The sequence below is a fragment of the Schistocerca serialis genome, chromosome 2 (genome assembly GCF_023864345.2).
Source record: "Schistocerca serialis cubense isolate TAMUIC-IGC-003099 chromosome 2, iqSchSeri2.2, whole genome shotgun sequence".
NCBI classification, from domain to species: Eukaryota; Metazoa; Arthropoda; class Insecta; order Orthoptera; family Acrididae; genus Schistocerca; species Schistocerca serialis.
Window position 1 is genome coordinate 723,554,347 of NC_064639.1, and position 25,940 is coordinate 723,580,286.

Here is a 25,940-nt window from a genome sequence, read left to right on the forward strand (position 1 = left end):
CAGGTGTTACGCCTTGGGCACCACTTTTTCTATTAAAAGCATTTGTATCACTGATTAATGGTTCTGAAACTCCAGCTTCCCCTGCAATTTATGGAGCTACCTTCGTGTTGTTTTGGTGCTGACGGGGTTCGCAGGTGCGACATTCTGTTCCTCAGTGACTTTTGCAGCTGTCGTCCTCTTATTTGTCGTCACATTCCTCTTCAGTGACCGTCCGTCACTATCACTCGATTCATATTTTCGACCACGTTGTGACTTAGCGGTTGATTTTCTTCGTTTTCCTTGTATGCGATATAAGTAACACTTCGGTTACCTTGGTTAGGAAGCACCCACCATACGCGCACCAGCAGTATGCCCATTTGGATTTCACTTACCTTCAACATAGTGGCCTCACAGCAACATAGAGCACTGCTCTGATCACGACTGAGATATGCATCTTATTTAGGACATTACACAGGTGGTCAACGACAACTGCTCAACCTGTGGCCTTGGCTAGCATCTTTTTCTCGCGTTGTTTCCATATTCTTGCCCGACCCTTGTAAGTACGATGTAAAGCCACACTCTCAAAGGTCGATGATCAAACTTTACGATTAATAATAAGAACAACAACAACAACAACAACAACCTGCGACCGGTGTTTCTAACGTGAAAAGACCGTTGGCTATTGAGAATTAATTCCGCCAAAGAAAATGAAGGACATCTGATACTATAAAATAAATTATGAAACTTGACTAATTAAGAGTTCGGAAAATTTGCATAACAATTTCATGTCTGATGCGAGAGCGACAGAAAGATGATACATAAACAGGACATATAGGTATGCTGGTTCTTTTGAGACGATACATGTTTATTCTAATACGATGGCCATTTCTACCAAAACAAATTTTTCCCGTTCAGAGATACACCTGCAAGGTGAAGTTGGTCGTTAGGATACTTCAGTACATTGCAATTTGAATGTGATCCCTCCAGTACCGTCGCAAAAGAAGCAGTTATTTTATTTATTTTATTTATTTATTCATTTATTTTACCTGGCAAGATTAGGGCCTTCAGGCCCTTTCTTACACCTAACCGGCATCCTCAGATTGAACGAATTTCAGTTTGTACAGAACATTATGGACATACCTTGTGTTATACAGTATTAATGTTAAAAAAATAGAGATTATAACAGTAGTACAAGGATAATTATAACAATCAAAAATAATTATAACAATCAAGAATAATAATAATAATAATAATAATAATAATAGTAGTAGTAGTAGTAGTAATTACTATGTATATGAAAGTAAACATATTTTTCTTTTATGAATGTCAGTCCTATTGCTGGTTGGGAATCTTCTCGTTATATTCTTGGACCTTGTGAGTTATTCACATCGAACAGAGACTTAAGACGATAGAATGGGGTGAAAGAGATATAGAAGAGGTAGCTAGGTTAGAGAAAGAGAAATAGAATGGTAAAATTCGAAGCTATGATGGAGAGGAGAAAGAAAAATATGAGGGGGGGCACAACAATGGTGGCTATACCGTCCCTAATATGTAAGTTTTGTGTTCCCTCTTGAATGTTGAGTGGTTCTGGATAAGACTCAGATCACAGGGGAGCGCGTTCCATAGTCGTATGGCTGAGATGGAGAATGACACGGAGAAAGATTTTGTGTTATGTAAAGGTACAGCCAAGATGCTAGAGGTATCCGATCTGGTATTGCGGTTGTGGAATGATGATAGGTGTTTAATGTGAGAAGATAAGTATTGGGGGCATGAGTGACTAAGAAATCGATGAAGTAAGCACATCGTGTGGAGACCGCGTACCTTATGTGGGCGTATCCAACCTAGCTGGGAGTATGAAGGACTGATATGATCATACAAATGTATATTGCACACGTATCTAACGCAAGCATTCATCACTAGCTCGAGGCATCTCGAATTTTCACTATTTGTGCCGTGTTGAACTACATCACAGTAGTAAAGATTAGGCAAGACTAGTGTTTGGACTAATTTTTGTTTAACACAGGTTGGAAATATTTTTCTGAATTTTTGGATTGCATGTAGGGAGGAGAGCGATTTCCGGCAAGCTGTGACTGTTTGATCTTCCCAGTTTAGATTGTCATCCAAGATTATTCCAAGGTCTTTTACTGTTTTTTGGTATGGTAGTTGGATACCATTGAGGAGTATTTGAGAGACTGTTTCGCGAAAGTACCGGCTGATTAACTTTGGATGAGATATTATATTTGAATTTCTCCTGTTGAGCGATCAGTGAATGCCGGACTGATAAACTGAACAGTCTAAACACGCTTTCACACCCATTTTAGTGCTATCACGTCAATTGATAAAGTGAGCTTCTTGTCTCTGTATCTGACGGTTTCATTCAATACACCTGTTTCTTTGAATCTTCCTACAACTCTTCACTTACCTACCTGTCATTAATTCCCTTTAGTAGCTTGACCTAAATCACAGTGAATGAGTGAGAGGTCAAGGTTAATAACGTCCGAAAGTACGAGAGGACAGGAAGCTTTAAGGCGGGTGTCCACCTCAGCAAGAGCACACACTGCCAGGGGAGGCTATTACAACACTTCCTCTGAAAATGCGTCAGCATTATTGTGAGTGGAGATTCTTTATTTTCTGTGCTGGACTGTGTTCTGCATGGGTCACTGTGGTAAATGTTTAACAGCAAATAGGTATTCAGTGAGGAGCAATCAAATATTGGCAATTAAATAGTCAGTTTGATTTATTTGTTTACGGCAGTCTCATCAGTATGAAAGAAGCGATGGTGTTTTCTAGGAATTTTTGCGAATGGGTAAAAATGTCTTTACTGGGCATATTTAGATCTAAATGTGCCTGCTGCCAAACACAATTGGCTTCATATAGTCTCAGCGTAGTTAAACATTCGTGAATGATGTTCGTGCTTTCCCTTTTCCTGATCCTTGGAACAGAGAACGATACCTTGGTACGCTGAAAGATTATGCACTGTGATACTTTGTCGCTGTATTTTCGAAACGTAGAAGAAAATGTAGCTCTGGTATTACCCCCCAACCTAACCACAACTTCGGCTCCGTAATATATTCGGAAAGGCAGTGAAATATTTGTAACAACGAAGCTGACGGGCAACGAAGATTATTAATTTAATTGCTACTCGTTAAGTCCCAAAATAGCCACAACCTGTCGTGTTCCGTGACGCGATTGGCTGACTGATCCAAACCGTGCAGACACCATGTTGATTTCAGTATTTACGAAGCTTCGTAAATAATAACGTCCGAAAGTACGAGAGGACAGGAAGTATAAGAAAATGTGACGACGGCGAATAAAAACGGTACCAAGTATTTTACACGGAAGTTACATGGTATTGTATAGTACTGTGTGGACGTCCTTTTACCATACTGACTGCTACTTCATTTAGTTAACTTACACATAATTCAGTGGTACATCCAATGATTAAAACATGGCAACAGTGAGCAGAAATGCTATATATTTCAGGGGTTTATTCACTTCGAAATTTTCTTTGCAGGGGGAGCATTGATTTCTGCTAATGCGTATTGTTATTTGACCATGATGCACAAATTTTAACACTAAAAAGCTTCTCTACTCAAATAAATGTCACATGTACTTACAAACTATGTAGGAAAGTTAATCCAACAGCAATAGAGTTTTTTAAACCTTGTCAAGGAACAAGACCGGCAGGATGTTTATAGTGCCGATAACATAGATGGTAAATATGATGCTTTCATTAACACACTTCTCATGCTCTTTGAGATTTGCCTTCCATTATAACGTTCTAAATGGGGTACTAGCAGTAACAGGCAGCCCGAGTGGCTGACTAGTGGGATAAGGATATCATATAGAACAAAGCGGGAATTATATCAAAATGTTAGAAGTAGTCACACTCAAGCTACAGTAGCCCATTACGGACAGTATTGTAAGGTGCTTAAAAATATTATTAGGAAAGCAAAGAGTTTGTTGTATGCAAAGAGAATAGCTAATTCACAGGATAAAATTAAAACCATATGGTCAGTTGTGAAGGAAATGTCTGGTCAGCAGCAAAGGTCGATGACATAAAGTCAGCTGGCAGAAAAAAAATATTTCTGTTACTGATAAATCAGATATATGTACAGTACTTAACAATCATTTTCTGAGCATTGCTGGTGAATTAAATAAACATTTAGTTTCTACAAGGAATCATATAACTTTCTTGGCGAATGCCTTTCCGAGATTAATGTCTGAAATACTCCTCTTTGATACAGTCAGGGGGGAGATTGAGTCAATAATTCAATCACTGTAGACTAAGGACTCATGGTTATAATGGAGTGCCTAGCAGAATATTAAAATACTGTGCTGCACATGTTAGCCCTGTATTTAGCCATATTTGTAATTTTTCCTTTAGGAATGGTCAGTTTCCTGAGCGATTAAAGTACTAAGTAGTAAAGTCGCTTTATAAAAATGGAGAAAGGGATAATGTAGACAGCTTTAGACCTATTTCTATGCTCTAAATGTTTGCTAAAGTTATTGAAAAGGCTGTGTATATGAGGATAATTGATCACTTTATATCACACAATTTGCTATCAAATGTACAGTTCGGCTTTAGAAGTCGCTTAACGACTGAAAATGCTATATTCTCTTTTATCTGTGAGGTACTGGATGGGTTAAACAAAAGGTTTCGAACGCTAGGCACATTTTTTGATTTAACTAAGGCGTTTGATTGTGCTGATGACAAAATATTGCTCCAGAAGATGGACAATTACAGAATACGGGGAGCTCACAATTGCTTCACCTCTTACTTTAGCAACAGACAGCAAAAGGTCATTATTCACAATGTTGAGAATGGCTGTGATGTGGGGTCTGAGTGGGGTATGGTCAAGTAGTGTGTGCCCCAGGGATCAGTGTTGGGGCCACTCCTGTTCCTTATTTATATAAATTATATGCCCTCTAGTATTATGGGTACCTCTAAAATATTTTTGTTTGCTGATTACACTAGCTTGGTAGTAAACAATGTTGTGTGCAAATAGTGCAGTTCATGACCTAAGTTCATGGCTTGTAGAAAATTAACACAAAGTCACAGTAAGACTCAGTTTTTACAGTTTCTAACACACAATTCAACAGAACCTGACGTTTTAATTTCACAGAATGGGCATATGATCAGTGAAACTGAACAGTTCAAATTTCTAGGTGTTCAGATCGATATTACACTGTTGTCGGAAGCCCACATTCAGGATCTTGTTCAAAGACTCCTGCCATTTTTACTATTCGAACGGTATCTGAAGTGAGTGATCGTTCGACACGAAAATTAGTCTACTTTGCTTATTTTCATTTGCTTATGTCGTATGGTATTATATATTTAGGGAACTCTCCCCATTCTTTTAGGTTATTTTTGGCTGAGAAAGGGGCGGTTCGGGCAATTAGTGGTGTAAGTTCACGAACCTCTTGTCGACCCCTGTTCACGAGTCTGGGTATTTTGAATTTGGCCTCTCAATATATATGTTCCTTACTGTCATTTCTTGTTAACAATATTAGCTTATTACCAAGAATAAGCAGGTTTCACTCTGTTAATACTCGGCAGAAATCAAACCTGTATTTGGATCGGACTTCCTTAACTCTTGTGCAGAAAGGTGTGCAGTATACTGCTGTATCCATTTTCAATAAGCTACCACTCGAATTCAAAAATCTTAGCAGTAATCCACGCGCTTTTAAATCGAAACTGAAGTTTCTCCATGGCTCACTCCTTCTATTCTGTCGAAGAGTTCATTGAAAAATTAAGCTGATTCTTGTTGTATTGTTGACTGCGTTTACTTAAAATTATGGATTGACTTTTTCAGGTTCATAAACATTTTATTTTTGTCTGTTATTACTTTTGTGTTGTAATTCCATGTGTTGACACGTTCCGTGACCTTTGAGATTTGCTCCTCAATTTGGTCCTACGGCACCTAGCTCGTAAATAAAAAAAAAGTAAATAAATAAACCTACTGCCGGTCGCGGTGGTCTCGCGGTTAAGGCGCTCAGTCCGGAACCGCGCGACTGCTACGGTCGCAGGTTCGAATCCTGCCTCGGGCATGAATGTGTGTGATGTCCTTAGGTTAGTTAGGTTTAAGTAGTTCTAAGTTATAGGGGACTGATGACCACAGAAGTTAAGTCCCATAGTGCTCAGAGCCATTTGAACCAATAAACCTACTGATAACGTGTGAACACATTTGAGTAACTACTGTTACATTTTTATCATTTGTAAGAATGAATGCTCTATGTTTGTACTGAGATATTTGACATTACACTGTTATTTAAAATGGTAGTTGAACTGTAGCCCATTGAATCATGTTACAGGTTGCCACTGAGATGAGATCTGTAATCATACTGCCCTGAGTGTTATATTTGTTCTGTTTCTTCCTACCATAAAGTAAATATTCTGCACCATATATGATTGTCTTTCTAGGTAAAAATTATTTGTTACTGGCATATTCACAGAGGTTATATTTTCATTTAAACAAGCCAGTAACATGTTATCCTGTATTCCAAGGCCACACAAAGCAGGTTCTTCATCTAGACTGACATTCGCACACATACATGTGGAAATACCTAATGCAGTAGAGATCTTCCCCCACTATAACGCTCAATATACTGTAGCAGAATGGCCTAATATATATTTACAGCATCGGCCTAATTATTTAATGTAACATGTAGCTAGATTTGGTCTATATCGCGATGTGTAGTGGTGTTTGCTTAAATGAGCACTGAAGCAAATACCAGTTACTATTATCAGTGTTAAAAATGCCATTTTATTGATAAACCTATTCAACCTACTCTGTGTTTTGCGTCACAAAGCATACCAAAAGTGGTTTTCATTGTGATCGGCGAACGCTCGGAAAAGAGCTGGTGTGTCGTCCTGCTCATCGTGATTTGCAGCACTCTCCGGCGGCACTTGTCGGCTCCATCTGGCTCGCACACCATACTGTTTGTTATGAAAATCAACGCGCGTCAAATTACTGCATACGCGGTATTAATATGGGCACTTGCCTCTGTATGCATATGCTACCCACGTCGTTATGTCTGCAGTACACATAAATAAGAACTCCAATGCTAAAGAAAATGGTTAAAGGCAAAAATAAAAGTCCCGATGTCCATACAGTAAGCGCGATGCAAATATGCAATAGTCTTGCACATAAAATGAAATGTTTATCATTCTCATTTTTTACTAAAACTATAGGATCACTCTGATGAGATCACTACTCCTCTCCAGTAGCAGTAGGGGCTTTTAGAATTTTGTCTGCGTTTCCTTTCTTGTTTTTCTTCCCAAAGTCCTTCAGATTGTTCTGCAGATACCTCGAAATTTATTAACCTCTTTTTCAATGTTCTTGTGATAGCTAAAACTAATATCACATCCTAGATAACTGAATGGGATGCTTGTTCTAAAATTTTCTCATTAATTGCTATTATCGATACAACTGGATTCTTCCCTTTGAAAGCCATTATCTTGTTCGCAGATGTAGTTAACAAGTAGTATATTTCGTTTGAGCTCAATCTATATTCTGATCTTTGTAAATTATCTTCTGTTTCTTGTGTACTCATCTGGTCATCGGCATATAATAGAGCAGGTAATGGTATGCTATCCTGTTTTCATTTCTAATTGTCTCCCATATTTGTCCTTCATAACTACGTCGTCAATACATTAATAAAGTGGGTGATAGACTACACCCTTAAACATATTGGTTTATTAAAATTTCATCCGACATTTTCGAGTCTGAACATAGAACCATTTTCGTATTTACATACAGACAATTTATGTACTAATAAGTTATTAGCGAAACATTTTGTTTCCAATATATTTATATATAGGACATTAGCTGTAATTTAAAAACCACCTAACACAGGCCTCAACGACAACGACTTAATCCAATATGGCGCTTCCTAAGCTATTTCAAAACAAAATTCAGTAGTCAGTTGTAAAGGTTTCGCTTTAACGGTTTCAACAGATTCATGTGTCCTTTTCAGAAGGTTGATATTGGTTTAGTAGATGTCAGTATCATAGGCACCGAGGCAAAATGTCATGATATGTCAAAATGTACATATTGTATGTGATAATTGTAAACAAAGATTGATTATTTAAGTCAATGAATCACATTTATATTCATAATCAAGTTGTTGACCTAGCACAATAATGGGGCATTATGAAGATATTAACGTCTGCTAAACCACTATTAAGCTTCTGAAGACGACAGATAATCTGTTGAAAACGGTAAAGCGAAATTTGTGCAACTGCCGACTGAATTTCATTTTGAAATACACTCGTATACCACAGTTAGAGAGAAAATAGAAACTACGAATAAAATAGTAATCTTTTATGTTATTCACCATGTTCCTCTCCACAAGCTAAAATGTAACTTGTTTGAATCTGTCTTACACACCTGAAAATGCTGCAGAACGTGAAATTCCAATTACGTACTAAAAAGAAACACTTACAGCCACCATCACGTCGAAATTATAAAATGCTGAGGTGAAAACCGTATATACACATATTTACGTCATATGAATGAAATGGGCATGGGACATAAATATGCCCATATAAGGTTTTCACATCAGCATTTTGATAGCTTTACCTGTATCGACACTTAGATATTGTTGATAATGTCCTTTGCACATAGATGCGTATTTATTTGGTTTACTTATTTCTGATGTTTCTTTCATACCTCTATAATTTTCTTAATTTATTTCTTTAGTTTGGTGGGTTACTTCAGGATTTTGCAGTTTAGTGTGTCATCTGACTAATTTTTATCATGTGATATTTAATTAATGATTTCATTAATGACTGGTACAACGTATAGAGTGGAAATTTGTTCTAGTATACTATATATATTTCTGTTTTAGGTATGTGGTAATGGATGCATCTGTTGGCTTTTATCAAATGATTACTGTAAATCCACTGATATAGTAATGTTCTTGAGTTTTATTGTGTTTTAATCTCTCTTTGTATTTGCATGGTTGGTAAGCTGACGATGCTATCATTACTGTTCACGCATGCAAGCCTGAAAAATGGTGCACTGAGTCACCGAAACTGGTAGCAATATTATAAAATAACATCAAAACGACGGCTACAGGTGATTCATTTTATTGCAATAAATGAATGTCGGAAGTCCCACAAACTATCAACCACAAGGATGGACACACAAAAAGTTGAAAATTCACTGCCTGACGTCACGAAACTCTACCGGCTTCTCGCCTGTGTTCACTTTCACGCGCGCCATGAGAATAGCGTAGAGTAGGCACGGGGCAGCATCGCCTGTACTCGCCTGTGTCGGGGATGCCCCTGCGCCGGCGGTGGTGGTGGTGGTGCGTGTGCAGGCGCAGCTGGTCGTGCACCTCCTGGAAGGTGCCGTTGATGCGGTGCAGCGCCACGCTGTGCGACTTGTCGAACTCCAGACGCCCGATGCCCAGGTTCTCCAGCAAGTGTTCGAAGCCCTGTACACCACAACGAGCCCATTACTCGTACGTCTACGTTCAATGGAAACAGTACATTGCTGCAATATCGTAACATTACAAAGCCGAAAATTGTACGGAAATTAATTATCGTTAGAGATTACATTATACTTTTCTGTTTCCAAAATTTAGTCTTCAGAATTGATTGCAAGTACATTAGAGCTTATAAGATGGCGTTCTATTGTCGGTTTGACAATAAATCACAACTGCCAGTACTCAAAGGAACCCAAAAATTTAAATTAATTACGGGTGCAAAGTCCCAAGAAACTACCACACATATTCTGTAAACGCTTAATATCCACAGTTCTGTGGGTAAGATTATTTTAAAGCGCGGGATTAGCCGAGCGCTCTCAGGTGCTGCAGTCATGGACTGTGCGGTTGATCCCGGCGGAGGTTCGAGTCCTCCCTCGGGCATGGGTGTGTGTGTTTGTCCTTAGGATAATTTAGGTTAAGTAGTGTGTAAGCTTAGGAACTGATGATCTTAGCAGTTAAGTCCCATAAGATTTCACACACTTTTTTAAAAAGATTATTTCGTTTTCTTGTTAGACTACTAGAAACTGTGGAAATCAAAGCCACCTACTTTTCGTTTATAAGTGAGGCACAAGAACAATTCCCGCATGTTTTATTTTTTGAGACCCCTTATCTTAAGGCCCGGAGTGGTTGTGTGTCATGCTTTGACAGTTTCACTGGCTAAATGCAATGAATTATGAGTAATGTACGCAACCCTCAATGTTTTGAGATGTTCTGTAACTTTGGTTTGGTTGGTTGATTGACTTGGGGAAGGGGACCAAACAGCGGAGTCATCGGTCCCATCTGATTAGGGATTGATGGGGAAGGAAGTCGGCAGTGCCCTCTCAAAGAAACTATCCCGCCATCTGTCTGAAGCGATTTAGGGAAATCACGGAGAACCTAAATCAGGACTGCCGGACGCGGGTTTGAACCGTCGTCCTCCCGAATGCGAGTCCAGTGTGCTGACCAGTGTGCCACTTCGCTCGGTAAACTATGGTTTCAGGCATAGCTTGAGTACTGAAGAAATTCTGGCCGTCTGTATGACGACTATAAATAGTTCAAGAAACTTAGCTTTCATGATCATTTAACACAGGTTGTCCTGAGGAAGTAAGAAGTCTGTAGTCACTAACAAGAAATCTTTGTTGTGCTTCGTACAGGTAATTCAGAAACTATACACTCTTCGAGGCTTACTAAGACACTCAACATAATGGGAGCGGCGAAAGTTATACACTATACAAAGAAAGAGAGTCTATGCAACTGTACCCAGAAATTTTATGGCTGCGCTTGTCTCAGTGACGGACACGTTGCGAAACATGGGACATATTTCACAAGATAATCGACGATTTTCACGGTAAAACTTAACGTCATCACTATACACTGCCATTCTGAAATGTAAAACTCCTTTTATATTGTGCCTTTGTGCGTTATATTTCACTTTTCGTAAATCTGTGCTTACTGTAACTTCGCCGGAGTGGTTCCTTAACCGTAAGAAAGATGCTAATCTTGGACTCTTCAGTAAGATGAATGTTACAGGAAACCGTTGTCGATTTGTAAACTGTGTAAAATTTCTTGCCGCGCGGGATTAGCTGAGCGGTCTAGGGCGCTGCAGTCATGGACTGTGCGGCTGGTCCCGGCGGAGGTTCGAGTCCTCCCTCGGCCATGGGTGTGTATGTTTGTCCTTAGGATAATTTAGGTTAGGGACTGATGACCATAGCAGTTAACTCCCCGTAAGATTTCACACACACACACACACGTAAAATTTCTTCCTGTACTGCATAGTAAAATACTAACACGACGGGCCCGCATCTCGTGGTCGTGCGGTAGCGTTCTCGCTTCCCACGCCCGGGTTCCCGGGTTCGATTCCCGGCGGGGTCAGGGATTTTCTCTGCCTCGTGATGGCTGGGTGTTGTGTGATGTCCATAGGTTAGTTAGGTTTAAGTAGTTCTAAGTTCTAGGGGACTGATGACCATAGATGTTAAGTCCCATAGTGCTCAGAGCCATTTGAACTAACACGACGGACCTTTCAATGTCCTGATATATCACAAACTGTTCAATGAGTTTTCTTCCCTTGACCAACAGCTGCATCAAGAGAAAACATAACATCGCAAATGGGTTTCAAAGACTAAAGATAAAAATCGTTGACATCCCGTCAGACATTCGTTTATGGTTTCCCAGACTATTTACCCCGTTGCTGTACTTTTAATAACTGGGATGATCCGAAAACAGCTCCTTTTGCTTTGTTGAGGGACATAATGTCGAACTACTGATACAGAACTACACAATAGTGATTTAATCTGGCTTCAGATGAACAGTCTTCAGCACATACAATAATATCGGATGAAAGGCACCGTAAGCTACGAAATGACGATAAGGCGTGGTTGACGACTGTGTTTTACGTAGCTGTACCTGGGTATTTCATCCGTAGTAGCTGAATGAAATTAACTGGAATGAAGTGAATGGAATCAACTGGGATGATGCCAAAGAAACGCAGTGATACGATTTGATAGAATTCCATTCAGAAGTGCTGAACCCGTAAAGTTATAAATATGTCGCTACAATGGAAAGTCTGCCGGTTCCGCTTTTACGAACGGATGTCGCAGATTTATTTCATACGCCATTATATTTCACTCTCTTCATAACAATTGATTCCATTCCATTCACTTCATTTCACTGAATTTTTACACGGTCGGTAAAACCACAGCACTCCACCAAATGCGTACCCCAGTGGTGTTTACTTCCACTTACCCCGCAGAACTCTAGAAGTAATAGGAGCAAACATCCATGCCTTTCGAACATAGATTCAGGCCTGGAGGCATGCACAGGTAATTTAAACGGTAGGGCGACTGCCTACGAAAAGCTGGCAGTCCAGGTCCTAATGTGGGTCGGGTACTAGATTTCGCTTTTCAAGACGTACTCATATTGAATGTATGGCATGTGTGTCTCCTTCAGTCTACAGAGATTTCCGTCAAAGTAGATATTTTGACAATCGTGCGCAGGTTTCTTTGCCAGTCTGACATCAGCCGGAAAGACGATGGTGAGGGAACATGGCTCCATTTATTTTTCAGACTTTGCTATTATTAACAGCCATATCAAGGCTCTCAGGTTAAACCCACGGTTCGGTTCTAGCGTAATGGCCGGCGAGTCCTAGAGGACACGGAATGAAGCACCCGTATAAATAGCTGAGCGGTAATTGAGTTTTCTCCGGAGACAGTTTGCTGGTGCCTCGTCCTTGCTTGCTCTGCCAACTCTATCCTGGCAGGCAGACGCTCATCCGGCATCTGTCACCTGTGCCGTGGTAAAGTCTTTTGGTCTTTTGACGAGACAGAATGGAAGACCCAAATTTAGAGGCGGTGAGGAAGGAAGGAACCTCATTGTGACTGATCTCCGACATTGGGCGCAAAAAATTTGTTTTAAAACTCACTATACCGAACTGGATAGCATTTCATGCCCGACTGTTATGCAATAACGATAGTTGCAGTGAGTCGCTGCAGATGGATGTGGGGCCAGGCACCGGTCTGGCATGGTATAATTTTAAAAATGAATCTCATGCGTCTCAGAGGTATGCCACACAGGACATACGAACGGCAACTGACCTTTGATAATCATCTAACGTACAAGTAACGAAGCAACCGAATTAGCCAGTCTAGCTGAGAACTTTCACAGACTGCCGTCCTGTGGAAAAATCTGCGAGGTCTAACAATAGGCAAACTCAAATCTGCAGCTGAACCCTTAGTTCCTATTGAGGCTCGAACAGAGTATTTCGCCACGCCGATCTCTTTACTTTACCAAAGCACAAGAGCGCAAACCATCGATTCCCTTAAGGACAGATGTAGGGCAAAATGCATTCTTGTGCTTAGACATATGTATCTCCAAAAATATTACTCCGGTAATAGTAAACTTGAGACTATTATGTAAAACTTAATGCTTGAATTTCTGTGCAATATTGGTTTTAAAATGCACATCGGCATACATTTTAAAAGGATTTGAATTTTTAGTTACCATTGTTTCTATAATGTACCTTTCCTCGTAAACTAATCAAGCAATAAAAATGGAATTTCACAGTTTATATCTGCATAAGTGGCTAATTAAGAACATGGAACAGATTTTTCTTTAGGTCATAGTTGCTTTGAAATTAATTTTTCAGTTTTGTGTTACCCGGGACTGCTCTATTTTTCTCAAATTTTAAAGGAGAACTTTTCTCAGAGAAAAGACATAGGAAAGGTGCTGCACGGGATTATTCAGTAAGTAATTCTTAAGAACTGTGCAAATTTCAGTACCTGAAAGGTACATTATAGCTCAAAAAAGTCAGTTTACAGTAATTCGCTGTTTACTTCAATTTTTGACAATATTGCTATACCTCTAATGACTAATGCTGTCCATATCCATAATGTTTATTCTCTTCCTCGTCTTCCTGGAGTAATAGCTTCCCCTCCCTCCTTTGCCTGGCCAACTTTTGCATTTTTTCTTCTGCTGCCTGAGTTTTGCCCAGTCGCACTTCATCGATGCTTGTGTCTTCAAATGTAAATGCACCTGGATGAAAGCCTAGTCTCTGCAAGCACCTGCGTTTCCACTACTGAACACTAGACAGGCATCACATGCAGCTATGTTCACAATAATTGAGGACACAAATACTGTTTTTGGAAAACACACCCATGTACGATGATTGTAGCTCTCATTTGCGTTCTGTACACATTTTTTCCGCGGTTCAGGATTGGCTAGGTACCTGATAGTTTGTTCTATAACATCAAAAACAGAAAGTTTTGTGGGTTACGGCTTTCCACTGGCTTCTGCCTGAAGATATTTGCACCATGATATGTCACAAAGGGAATGTTGAGCATTATCATGCGCGGAAAGTTTGTGAAAGAATATTGCCCACATAGCCATGCTGCATTGATTTCACACTATTTGGGCTATCGCTGATAGCTTTTCCATAATATACTTGTAAAGTGTGAATTTCTTCGCCTGTCAGTCTGTTAACACCTCTCATTGGCTTTCTATCTTCTAATTTCTTGCCTTTAATTTCTTTCTTCAATATGAGAATCGCTTTTGACCATGTCTCACACATTCCAGTTTTTCTATTTTAGTTTGTGAGCCATAAGGATCTCCCTAAAACAGTCTCAAAAGCACTTTATCCACGTTCCATCACAAGAAACACACAGATCTGTCTTCACTACTACACAGTGCCCTTCTTCCCCTTCATTGTTAATATTTAAAACTCGCTCAACAGCTGATTTCACGTCCTCCTTGCACTCAACTTCAAGAGCACTGAGGAGCGTTCTGTTGTAATCACTGAATCTAGTCACTGGTGCAGGCAAACATCAATCATATGGGCAAGTATTTCTAAGTCAGTTAACCTAAATACACTGGAAAACTGGTCTCTGGCACTGTACACAATATCGTCAATTCCTTCATTAATTTTCTTTTTCGATAAACTTTGTGACTTTGGCGAAAATTGCTCTTCACACTTAGAAACAACATCTGTCACACTGTTATTTAAATTTACTGTATCTTTTACATCTGAAATTCGACATTTCCTCACTTTTTTGACTATGCGTCCACCGTTAAGACCCATTTTGAACAAAAACAAATATATGTAAAACTAACAACTAAAGTAAATATGCAGCAGGCTCTCTTAAAAAAACCCACGTCGTAAAGAAAGGAACAAGCAAAGATAAGTTTTCTCATAGCCTCCCAGACTCAGTTGCAGTTCGTTTCGATTGTGTGAACGAAAAATTAACGCACAAAAAATTTCTAGCGTAGAGAAAATGTGGATCACAGCAAATAAAGAGGAGCAGTGGCAGGCGGAGACGCCCAAACAAACTTAAAAAACATATTTCTAGACAGAATCCTATTACGAAACTTTGCGATGTTATTCTTAAAAAATTAGTCTAATATATTATCCTATAAAAATTCGACTTTTTGCAATTTTGCCCTATATCTGCCCTTACAGTATCAGTGGTTGGTACTAAAGAATTTTTTTTTTCTGCTGCCGCTAAACCCTAGCACGGACAGAAAATCAAATGCGCGAATTCAATCGGCAGCTGTCAGTAATGATAATATGACAGTGCAAATGATCAGTTTTGTCGTCGATCCTCTACTGCTCAAAATAACTGACTTTTTGACCTTTCTCTGACATCCACCATCTTCCCAACAGCCTGGAAGCAGAGACGCATAAAACCATTACCAAAGAAGGAATCTGCCGTACAGCTTTCCGACTACAGGCCCATTTTCATTCTACCAGCATTATCCGAGGCTTCAGAATACATGGTTCACAAACAGATTACTAATTATTTAGCATCAAATAACATTTTAGACGAATACCAGTCCGGTTTCCAGCAAAAGCGCAGTGTGACGACCGCTCTTATTAAAGTGACTGATGAACTGAGACAAGCTATGGACAAACAACAGACGACTATTACGTGCTTTTTGGATTTAGCAAAGCTTTCGACTCTATCAACTTTTACATTCTACTTCTAAGCTGCCAAGTCAAAATTTTTCTTCAAGCGCAGTACAGTGGCTCCATTCATACCTTGCATCTCCCCAACAGTGTGCAATGACTGTAACAAAAACGACACAATATAGGGATGCAGTATCAAAGGTCCCACAAGGGGCCATTACTCTTCTCATTATGTGTTAATGATGCTTCAGCTATTCTCTCCCACTGCATGTATCACCTATACGCTGACGACACCTAGTTATATCTACACAAAAGTCCAACATACCTGTGCACAGCTATCCAGCATGTAAATGCTGATTTACTTGCCCTGTCAAGTGGGCGCAGAGCATAGGTATGAAACTTAAGCCATCTAAAATGCAAGCAGCCTTAATCGCTCACAAAAGACTTATTACCACTCAGTTCATAGAATCTCTCCCACCATTATTCCTAAACGGCAAATAAGTAACCTTTTCTTCTTCTGCAAAGAGCTTAGAGATAATTCTGGACAATCACTTAGACAGAACTGAACATATTCTGCAGTCTGTAAGGTAGTGTCAGCGTCACTTCACTCACTGCAGAAATATGAAAAGTGTTTCCTTCCAGTAAAATCCTATTTCATTTATAGTTATGAAGAGTAGCTCCTACTTCTCATTGCCCACAGCTTTTTTAAAATGTCAATATAGGCAACATAAGGCCACATATTTACATCCCTACTGCGATCAAACAGCATGTGCAAGCCCAAAATTATTTCTCTTCTTCCACTGCCTTCTATAAATCCAAATTGGTCTTCTGCAATATACTTTTCTACCTTTTGTTTTATTCTTCTGTTAACTAAATAAATGTGTATTCTGGAGACATGTGATAATATTGATAATATTCTATAATTGTTGCAGTCAAATGCCTTTCCTATTTTAGGTTCAAAAATGGTTCAAATGGCTCTGAGCACTATGGGACTCAACTGCTGTGGTCATCAGTCCCCTAGAACTTAGAACTACTTAAACCTAACTAACCTAAGGACATCACACACATCCATGCCTGAGGCAGGATTCGAACCTGCGACCGCAGCAGCCGCGCGGTTCCGGACTGCGCGCCTAGAACCGCTAGACCACCGCGGCCGGCCTATTTTAGGTGTGGTAATGGTTCTGTATTGAGTGATGTTTTCTTGCATGCTTCCTCTTTCGTAGCTGACGTTCATTACTCTAACTAATTGGTCTTTTCAGCAATTATGTCATCAATACCGACAGCTTTTCGTAATTTGAGACTCCGAAGAGCATGTTCAAATTCATGCCGAGGGAAACCTCACATTTCTCTTTCACGCTTATTGATATTTCAGTTAGATTATTTTCATTCTTTAAGTCCTTATCGTCGTCCTGTTCTTCTGTCTAGTCTTTCCAATTCCCTTAACATTCCCTCTGTACTTTTTATCACTTCAGGGTCCGTGGGAATCTATCAGATTCTACACTGAATTTGCGGTTGAGTTAACCTCTCTTCAAACTATAATCTATCGTAGATCTCTCGAACAAAGAAACCGAGCGCAGTTCTTTGAAAAGAGCACAGGTAACATCCATCTAAAAGAAGAATAGTGGAAGTGATCCAGTTAACTACTATCCAATATCCTTGACATTGATTTGTTGTGCAGTCTTAGCACACATTCTGAGCTCAAACACAGCGAGGTATCTGTAACAGAACGACCTCCTTAATGCTGACCAGCATGGATTCCGAAAAAATGGATCACGTGAAACCCAACTCGCACATTTCTCACATGACATACTGAAAGCCTTGGATCAAGGCGGTCAGGTAATGCAGTATTTCTTGATTTCCGACAAGGATTTGATGCTTATTATCAAAAATACGATCACATGGGGTCAAGCGAAATTTGTGACTGGACTGAGGACTTTTTGGTAGGGAGGACGCAGCATGTTATCTTGGATGAAGAGTCATCGTCAGATGTAGAAGTAACTTCGGGTGTGCCCCAGGAAAGTGTGTTGGGGCCCTTGCTGTTCAGGTTGTATATTAATGACCTTGCAGGCAATATTAATAGTAACCTCAGACATTTTTCAGGTGATGCAGTTATCTATAGTGAAGTACTATCTGAAAGAAGCTGCATAAATATTCAGTCAGATCTTGATAAGATTTCAAAATGGTGCAATGATTGGTAACTTGTTTGAAATGGTCAGAAACGTAAAATTTTGCACTTCACAAAATGAAAAAATGTAGTATCCTATGACCATAATCTCAATGAGTCACTACAATGAGTCACTGTTGGAATCGGCCAACTCATACAAATATCTGAGTGTAACACTTCATAGGCATATGAAATGGAATGATCACATAGGCTCAGTTGTGAGTAAAGCAGGTGGTAGACTTTGGTTTCTTGGTAGAATACTTGAGAAGTGCAGTCAATCTACAAAGGAAATTGCTTACAAATCACTCTTGCGAACGGTTCTAGATTATTGCTCAAGTGTTTGAGACTCATACGAAAAAGACCAACAGGGGATACTTGAGAAGTGCAGTCAATCTACAAAGGAAATTGCTTACAAATCACTCTTGCGAACGGTTCTAGATTATTGCTCAAGTGTTTGAGACTCATACGAAAAAGACTAACAGGGGATATTTAACGAATAAACAGGGGATATTTAACGTATACAGAGAAGGGCAGCACAGTTTGTTTGACCCATGGGAGACTGTCACAGATATTCTGAAGAAACTGAACTGGGAGACTCTTCAAGTTAGATGTAAACTATTCCGAGGTAGTCTATCTAAGTTTCAAGAACTGGCTTTAAATGATGACTCTAGAAATATAATACAATTCCCTACGTACCTTTGTTCCATTAAAGTATAATCAAACTGAAATCGTCTTTTGTCTGGTGCCTCTCATGTGAACCTTCTTTTAAGAGGAACTTGACATAATGTGTTTGTAATAACCATATCATTGGTGTTGCAGAAATATACCAAAATTTCACCTCTTTCATCCGTTTCTCCCAAGACAAATTTTATCTGTTGTCTTACTGCCTGTATGTGGGTCCCCTCTACTGTATTAAAGTCGTCCATAATAGCAACACGCAACCAAGTAAGACACACAAAAAAACACTACAAGAGCGCTCCATCCCTTGACTAAGCAGCATGCGATCAGGACGTGGATTCAGTCACACTTGTCAACCAAGTGGCCTCACAAGGGTTGAGTGTAGCCCGCTTGCCAGGAGCTATCGGCACATCCAGACGATCAACCATGCAAATGGTAGTCAACCCCGACAGCTCGTAACTTCGGTGGTCTAATGGGAACCGGTGTTAACACCGCGACAACCATTGGCGACTCCTACAACACTAGAGGGGAAAAAATTACCTTTATTACACATTATTAAAGCTGTCAGTGACTCATAAAGGAGTTAGATATAGAGTAACAGAAATTTTGATCACTTGTCGAATTACATAAAATATCTGATCGGTATCAAAGTAAGTTTTAAACCTGTCTAAAATCATTTCTCCTGAGAAACTTTCCTTCCAAGGACGAATTTTTATTTAAAAACTGGTAGCTTGTGAAAGAAAAGGATTTAGTTTTTAAGTGTAGTTGTAAGAGCGCATGAGTGGGTCTAAAAATACCATGATTATTATGTCAACATTTATCACGCAGATCTTATATACATAGGCTGAAAACTGATTCGTCCCACATCATTGCGATAAAATAATAGTTCAAATGATCTAGAGAAGATGTAACTGACTGACATTGACGGTGAAAATAACGCCAAGACAGAAACGAGTAGCGCTGAATGAAGACTTGAAAACGAAGAGTACATAGGGCGTTAATGTTGTCAACAGCACAGGGCCTGTTCGAGAACAGTTTTCCACACAAACTACTTGCAGGGTGGTTATAACTAAACTTTCGCTGCTTGAGCCAGTGTAGACGGAAGACTATTTACCGTGTGGGTATCCAGTTTTTAAGTAATGATGTTCAGACTATGTGCTGCTGGATTTGCGATATTAGGAGAGTCAGTGTAAGGATTTGCCGTTAGCCGCCAACACTGGTACGGCGACGTAGGGTTGAAACAAAGGCGTCAGTGAGCATTACAGTTGTAGACAGTCAACATGGGTCTGGATAGGTGGACAGGGCTTTATTCGCAGTTTTATCAAAACAACAACAGTGCCGCTGCACTTCGCGAATATCGACGCATTAAAGGCACACGGAGAGGTTCTCTTTCCGGATCGCGATTGAAGAAGGTGATTCCGGTACTTCGAATTAAATGGCGATTGCGGATTACTCCTGAGAGAGGCCGACGGTCAACTGCGCCACAACTTGTAGAAGTCACTGTTGGCTGAGAATGAGAGACCCAACCTGCCATCTGAAGCAGTCCACGAGCTGTATCACAATGGCTGAACATTCCATGGTCCACCGTTCGAGACGTACTGCGATCAGTTGTCAAATGGTATCTTTAGTACGGTTCCAGGCTGTCGTGAATACAGACGGTCTTCACACTGAGCAAAGTCCGTAACCTGGAAAGTAACCTTGGTCCGCATTTAACAAATGTTACTCTCTCATGTGGAAATTAAATTGTGCTTCTTTCAATGGTTTGTTCGTTATTTTCTCTTCTTATGCTCTTATAAATGTTTCCACATTGTTTCACCGACCTACAATCACTTGTTTTTCACGGTGGCCCTTAGAAGTGCCTGAAGTTTGATTATAACCACCCTGTGTATGGCGCCCCGTCCCTTTTCCCTCTTACTCTTTCACCCGTGTGAGGTTTCGCTGCTGACTGCAATACGCACTGTACTATACAAATCTTGCCCTTGGGTCCCCGCTGGCGCCCCTCTCATCTTGGAATCCCAAGAGGTCGCTACTAATTGTGGTACGTTCTCGTCGGAAATCTTACAGTTATGACGCCTCTGGTAGCCTTTTCAGCTTAACGCGCCAAGCGGCAGCTTATCTCTTAAACCGGCCCTGCAACAGCAAGTAGCGAGAATGAATGGAACAAACATCTTCCAAACAAGACACACAACGCATACCTGCGCCATTTGCACTGTTGTGCGTTTTGTATCCCGCCTGGATAGGCGACGCATGAATCAGCTCTTGTGAACTGCTTCTGCAAAATAGGTCGTCAGTGAAGGATGCGAGTAGGAGCAGGAAAAGGTGAAGTACTTCGGTCCTGCCTGTAGATTTTACAAGTACATAAATAGTTACTTAACTTTGCTGAGATGAGCACGTAGGTGCAAAGCCGTACACGTATCAAAGCTAGCTGCTTCTAGAAGTTATCAAAGGCAAAACCTGTAGTGGCTCACCCACTATGAAATAGAAACACTGTTGCTTGGTCCTCTACTCGCGATCAAATGGGCTGGATCTAGAGCGGCGCTCGTAGAGCTGCACAGTGCCGGCTAGAGGGCGCTGTCGTCAAAATAGGTGTCGTAGTGCCAACCTAAGAACTTGTACCTACGCCGTGGCATCGTAGCTATCGATACCACAGCGCGGATATGTCAGTGTAATACAGTTACAAAGATAAATCTGAGAAGAAATCAAACGAAATGCAATTACTGTACTGTGTAACGAGCGACAGGTGCCACATATCAAAATACTCCGAAAATAATTCTGACCAACCTCCGAAATTTTGTGGGCGGATTACGGGTTCGCACTGTATAAAGCTTTAATGAAAACATACTCCAATCTGAGTTTTAATAAGAACAATTTTGTGTGAGAAATTTGGAAACTTTTTATTTGGGGAAGGGGGCTTTCCGTCCAATGTTTAAACATTTGCTGTCCACCGTATGGACACTAGTGATGGGAAAAATCAAATAAAACAATCGATTTAGTCGATTGTAGTGTTACATACCGACAGGATTATTATTCAGTCATTTCTTTTGAGTGAAACCGGTCTGTAGGAGCAACAGTGTCCGTTGTAGTTTTGCATATGATACCCACGGATATAAAACGTTACATTTTACAGCCTTTAAAAAGTGGCAGGTATAGTATTTCACAGGGTTGAAGAAGTACTATTCACATTCACACACTGGTACTTCAGCTTCATAGTTACCCGGAACTATGTTCGGGCTCTTTCAGTTCTGAAGGGAAACATTCGACCGTTTTTTGGCATTGTTAAATCATTACTATTGACTGCACTCTGCTATCCCGTGCCTTTACCGTTATTGCCGTTTCGATGTTTCCCTCTTACTGCGTGCCAATAAATAGCTTTTAGTTCAATTTTTCATCCATGTTTATCTATACGCGTTTGCTTAACAGTGAACTTCGTATCTGGACCAGAATGGCGAAACACTCAGTCGAGTGTCAATAGAAGTAATCATATAACTGGAATAATTGTGAACCTCGAGATAAATTCAATGCGATTACAGTACTGCAGGGATGGTTCATATTATAAAGTACACTCCTGGAAATGGAAAAAAGAACACATTGACACCGGTGTGTCAGACCCACCATACTTGCTCCGGACACTGCGAGAGGGCTGTACAAGCAATGATCACACGCACGGCACAGCGGACACACCAGGAACCGCGGTGTTGGCCGTCGAATGGCGCTAGCTTCGCAGCATTTGTGCACCGCCGCCGTCAGTGTCAGCCAGTTTGCCGTGGCATACGAAGCTCCATCGCAGTCTTTAACACTGGTAGCATGCCGCGACAGCGTGGACGTGAACCGTATGTGCAGTTGACGGACTTTGAGCGAGGGCGTATAGTGGGCATGCGGGAGGCCGGGTCGACGTACCGCAGAATTGCTCAACACGTGGGGCGTGAGGTCTCCACAGTACATCGATGTTGTCGCCAGTGGTTGGCGGAAGGTGCACGTGCCCGTCGACCTGCGACCGGACCGCAGCGAGGCACGGATGCACGCCAAGACCGTAGGATCCTACGCAGTGCCGTAGGGGACCGCACCGCCACTTCCCAGCAAATTAGGGACACTGTTGCTCCTGGGGTATCGGCGAGGACCATTCGCAACCGTCTCCATGAAGCTGGGCTACGGTCCCGCACACCGTTACGCCGTCTTCCGCTCACGTCCCAAAATCGTGCAGCCCGCCTCCAGTGGTGTCGCGACAGGCGTGAATGGAGGGACGAATGGAGGCGTGTCGTCTTCAGCGATGAGAGTCGCTTCTGCCTTGGTGCCAATGATGGTCGTATGCGTGTTTGGCGCCGTGCAGGTGAGCGCCACAATCAGGACTGCATACGACCGAGGCACACAGGGCCAACACCCGGCATCATGGTGTGGGGAGCGATCTCCTACACTGGCCGTACACCACTGGTGATCGTCAAGGGGACACTGAATAGTGCACGGTACATCCAAACCGTCATCGAACCCATCGTTCTACCATTCCTAGACCGGCAAGGGAACTTGCTGTTCCAACAGGACAATGCACGTCCGCATGTATCCCGTGCCACCCAATGTGCTCTAGAAGGTGTAAGTCAACTACCCTGGCCAGCAAGATCTCCGGATCTGTCCCCCATTGAGCATGTTTGGGACTGGATGAAGCGTCGTCTCACGCGGTCTGCACGTCCAGCACGAACGCTGGTCCAACTGAGGCGCCAGGTGGAAATGGCATGGCAAGCCGTTCCACAGGACTACATCCAGCATCTCTACGATCGTCTCCATGGGAGAATAGCAGCCTGCATTGCTGCGAAAGGTGGATATACACTGTACTAGTGCCGACATTGTGCATGCTCTGTTGCCTGTGTCTATGTGCCTGTGGTTCTGTCAGTGTGATCATGTGATGTATCTGACCTCAGGAATGTGTCAATAAAGTTTCCCCTTCCTGGGACAATGAATTCACGGTGTTCTTATTTCAATTTGCAGGAGTGTATATTAGTCAAAGGAATATAAGGAAAAATAACGGATGATGACAAATATTTCTCCTATAAAAAAGAAATTATTCCGGCAAGTGACAGAAGACGCTTGAAAAGCAAGTGATTGTCACCACACAATTTAAAAAAATTGTGTCGTATGTATCCTGTTCACATCATCTCAGCATTTACCGAAAGAGAAATTCCAGTGGTGGGTGCAAAGCAGTGGGAAGAGAGAGAGAGACAGAACTTCAGTACATTTAAACAAACCAATAATTGTTCTTTTATTTAAATATAAATTTATAATGGAGCATTAGAGATTAGCCTTTTGAAAACAAGAAAAAAAACATATTTAATGACATAAATACGTAACATTTGTATTCAAATAAAGAAATACATAAATTTTTAAAATATATCATTTTTTTAAATAGAGGTTTTTAGTCACCTCTCCTTAAGGGAGATACGTTATTTGTCTCTAAAAAAAAGTTGGGAACCCACGTTATGGTTCATGTACAACCGAAAATCCTGGTAAGGTACGTAAATGAAACTACTTAAAACCCAGAGAGTGAGTGAGAAACATACAGCTGAAGTAGCCTCGGAGACTAATTTCACTGGGCGGTTTCATTCGACTTAGGAAAAAGGCTGAACGAAAAACAAGCTGAGCCTCATGCCAGATCGGGAACTTGCGGCTCTCTTGAGCGTCCCTGGACAGCCGGCGGACAGACTGAGCGGAGCAGAGCGCGGCCTCGCTTGTCCAGCCCAGCACGCCCATCGCTTATCGATCGGCCGTCCGCGGGCCGCGCTTCGCTTTCTTCAAGCGTCCGCGGGCATAACGACTCGCGGATCTGCCCTCGCCGCGTCCGGAACCCGTCTGCAAACTTTTCGAGACGCTCCACTCTCAGATTCCGGCTTCCAAACTTAAGGACTCTGGCGGCAAATCGACCACACTGACTTCGGCCCACGTCCAGCCAGAAGCAGCTCGATGACACCAGCACCTCTGCTCGATTAGTTGCATCTCCCACACATTCGTTTTCCTGGAAGGAGGAGTTGCATTTCCACTGTCATAGAGAGCCTGACCCTGCCGACTTGTAAAATGTGCGTCAGAAATAGAACAGTCATTTTACTTCAAACTGTAGTGTCGTCCGAAGAACGAGATGGAAAGGTTAAGTTGGTACCTCGCGACGGAACCACAAGTAAACAAAGTCGCTGCCAAAAGCAACGACGAATGAGCGACGGTTGCGTAGACATCCATACGCCACGTCATCAGCTCGCTTGCGTATTAGTCGACCACAATATTACTGCACTTTGTAAGGGATCCGTGATCCCACGAACATAGATATTAGTATCCGACACCCAGGTTGATAGCAGACAGGAATCGATTTTTGAGCGCTGCAGGAGGCAGTGAGACTAGAGTCGAGTGAGCGGTAGTGTTGGAGAGACGAACAAGAATGGTAGTCTTTCGAGTGAGTAGTAAATGCTAAACTCACCGGAGGGTGACAAATGATCGCGTCCCCCTGATCGTCGTGGGGTTGACCCTCATCGATACCGATTCGCGAGTGATATGATACCAAAGTGACAAGTGCCGAATCACGTGTTTCGCCTCAACTGCGTCGGCCAGCAACAACCATGGATTATAGTGAGGATTATTGTGAATGTTAACCATCATCATTGCGTGTGACGAAGTACTTAAAATCAGCAACCAATACAAGATATAACCGTAATTAAACGTGTAAGACGAAGGTAGCAACTAGCCTCGGAATTTGTGTGTTAGTAGAAAATACATATCAATTTGTACATCGCAACCTTTATGGTCTTTAATAATAGACAAACTTTCAATCATTAACTATTCCGTCTCAGAACAGCCGCACTCGGTTGAAATACCCCCGAAACCACAGCAGGAAAACCGATAGCCTTTCATCCATTAACCACGCGGTCCTATAATTATAATAATTAATTGTTTGGCGGCTTCGGTAATCACGCAAAACGCAATGAAGGACATAACGGGGGTGTTTCAACTTGTGAGTGAGAGCGTTTAGGTCGGCTTATTGTGAGTCACCGCGTAATCGGAGTTGATAGTATACGCACAACTGATCTTAATTAATTTACAGTGCGATGCGTTTTTCTTATACACGACTATACTTGTTTACTGTAACGTCACCGCGTGTTTCCGATAACAGCCAAGTGCAACAATGTCGTGGCTGAGTAGTTCGTCTGAGCGCAGTCCCGCTCGGTCCACTCAGCAATCTCGTGGAAGACAACATCGTCTCTCTACCGAGCCAACAGTGCG

At 41.4% G+C, this 25,940-nt stretch overlaps 1 protein-coding gene across 1 annotated transcript in view; it reads right to left on the minus strand.

The window, feature by feature from the left end:
- LOC126457920 (zinc transporter ZIP10) overlaps window positions 1-25,940 on the minus strand; it is a 304,826-nt gene that overhangs the window by 70,226 nt on the left and 208,660 nt on the right. The window contains exon 2 of the mRNA XM_050094614.1: window positions 9,255-9,423. Within this exon, the coding sequence (XP_049950571.1) occupies window positions 9,255-9,423 (169 nt within the window). The remainder of the gene's footprint in view (window positions 1-9,254; window positions 9,424-25,940) is intronic.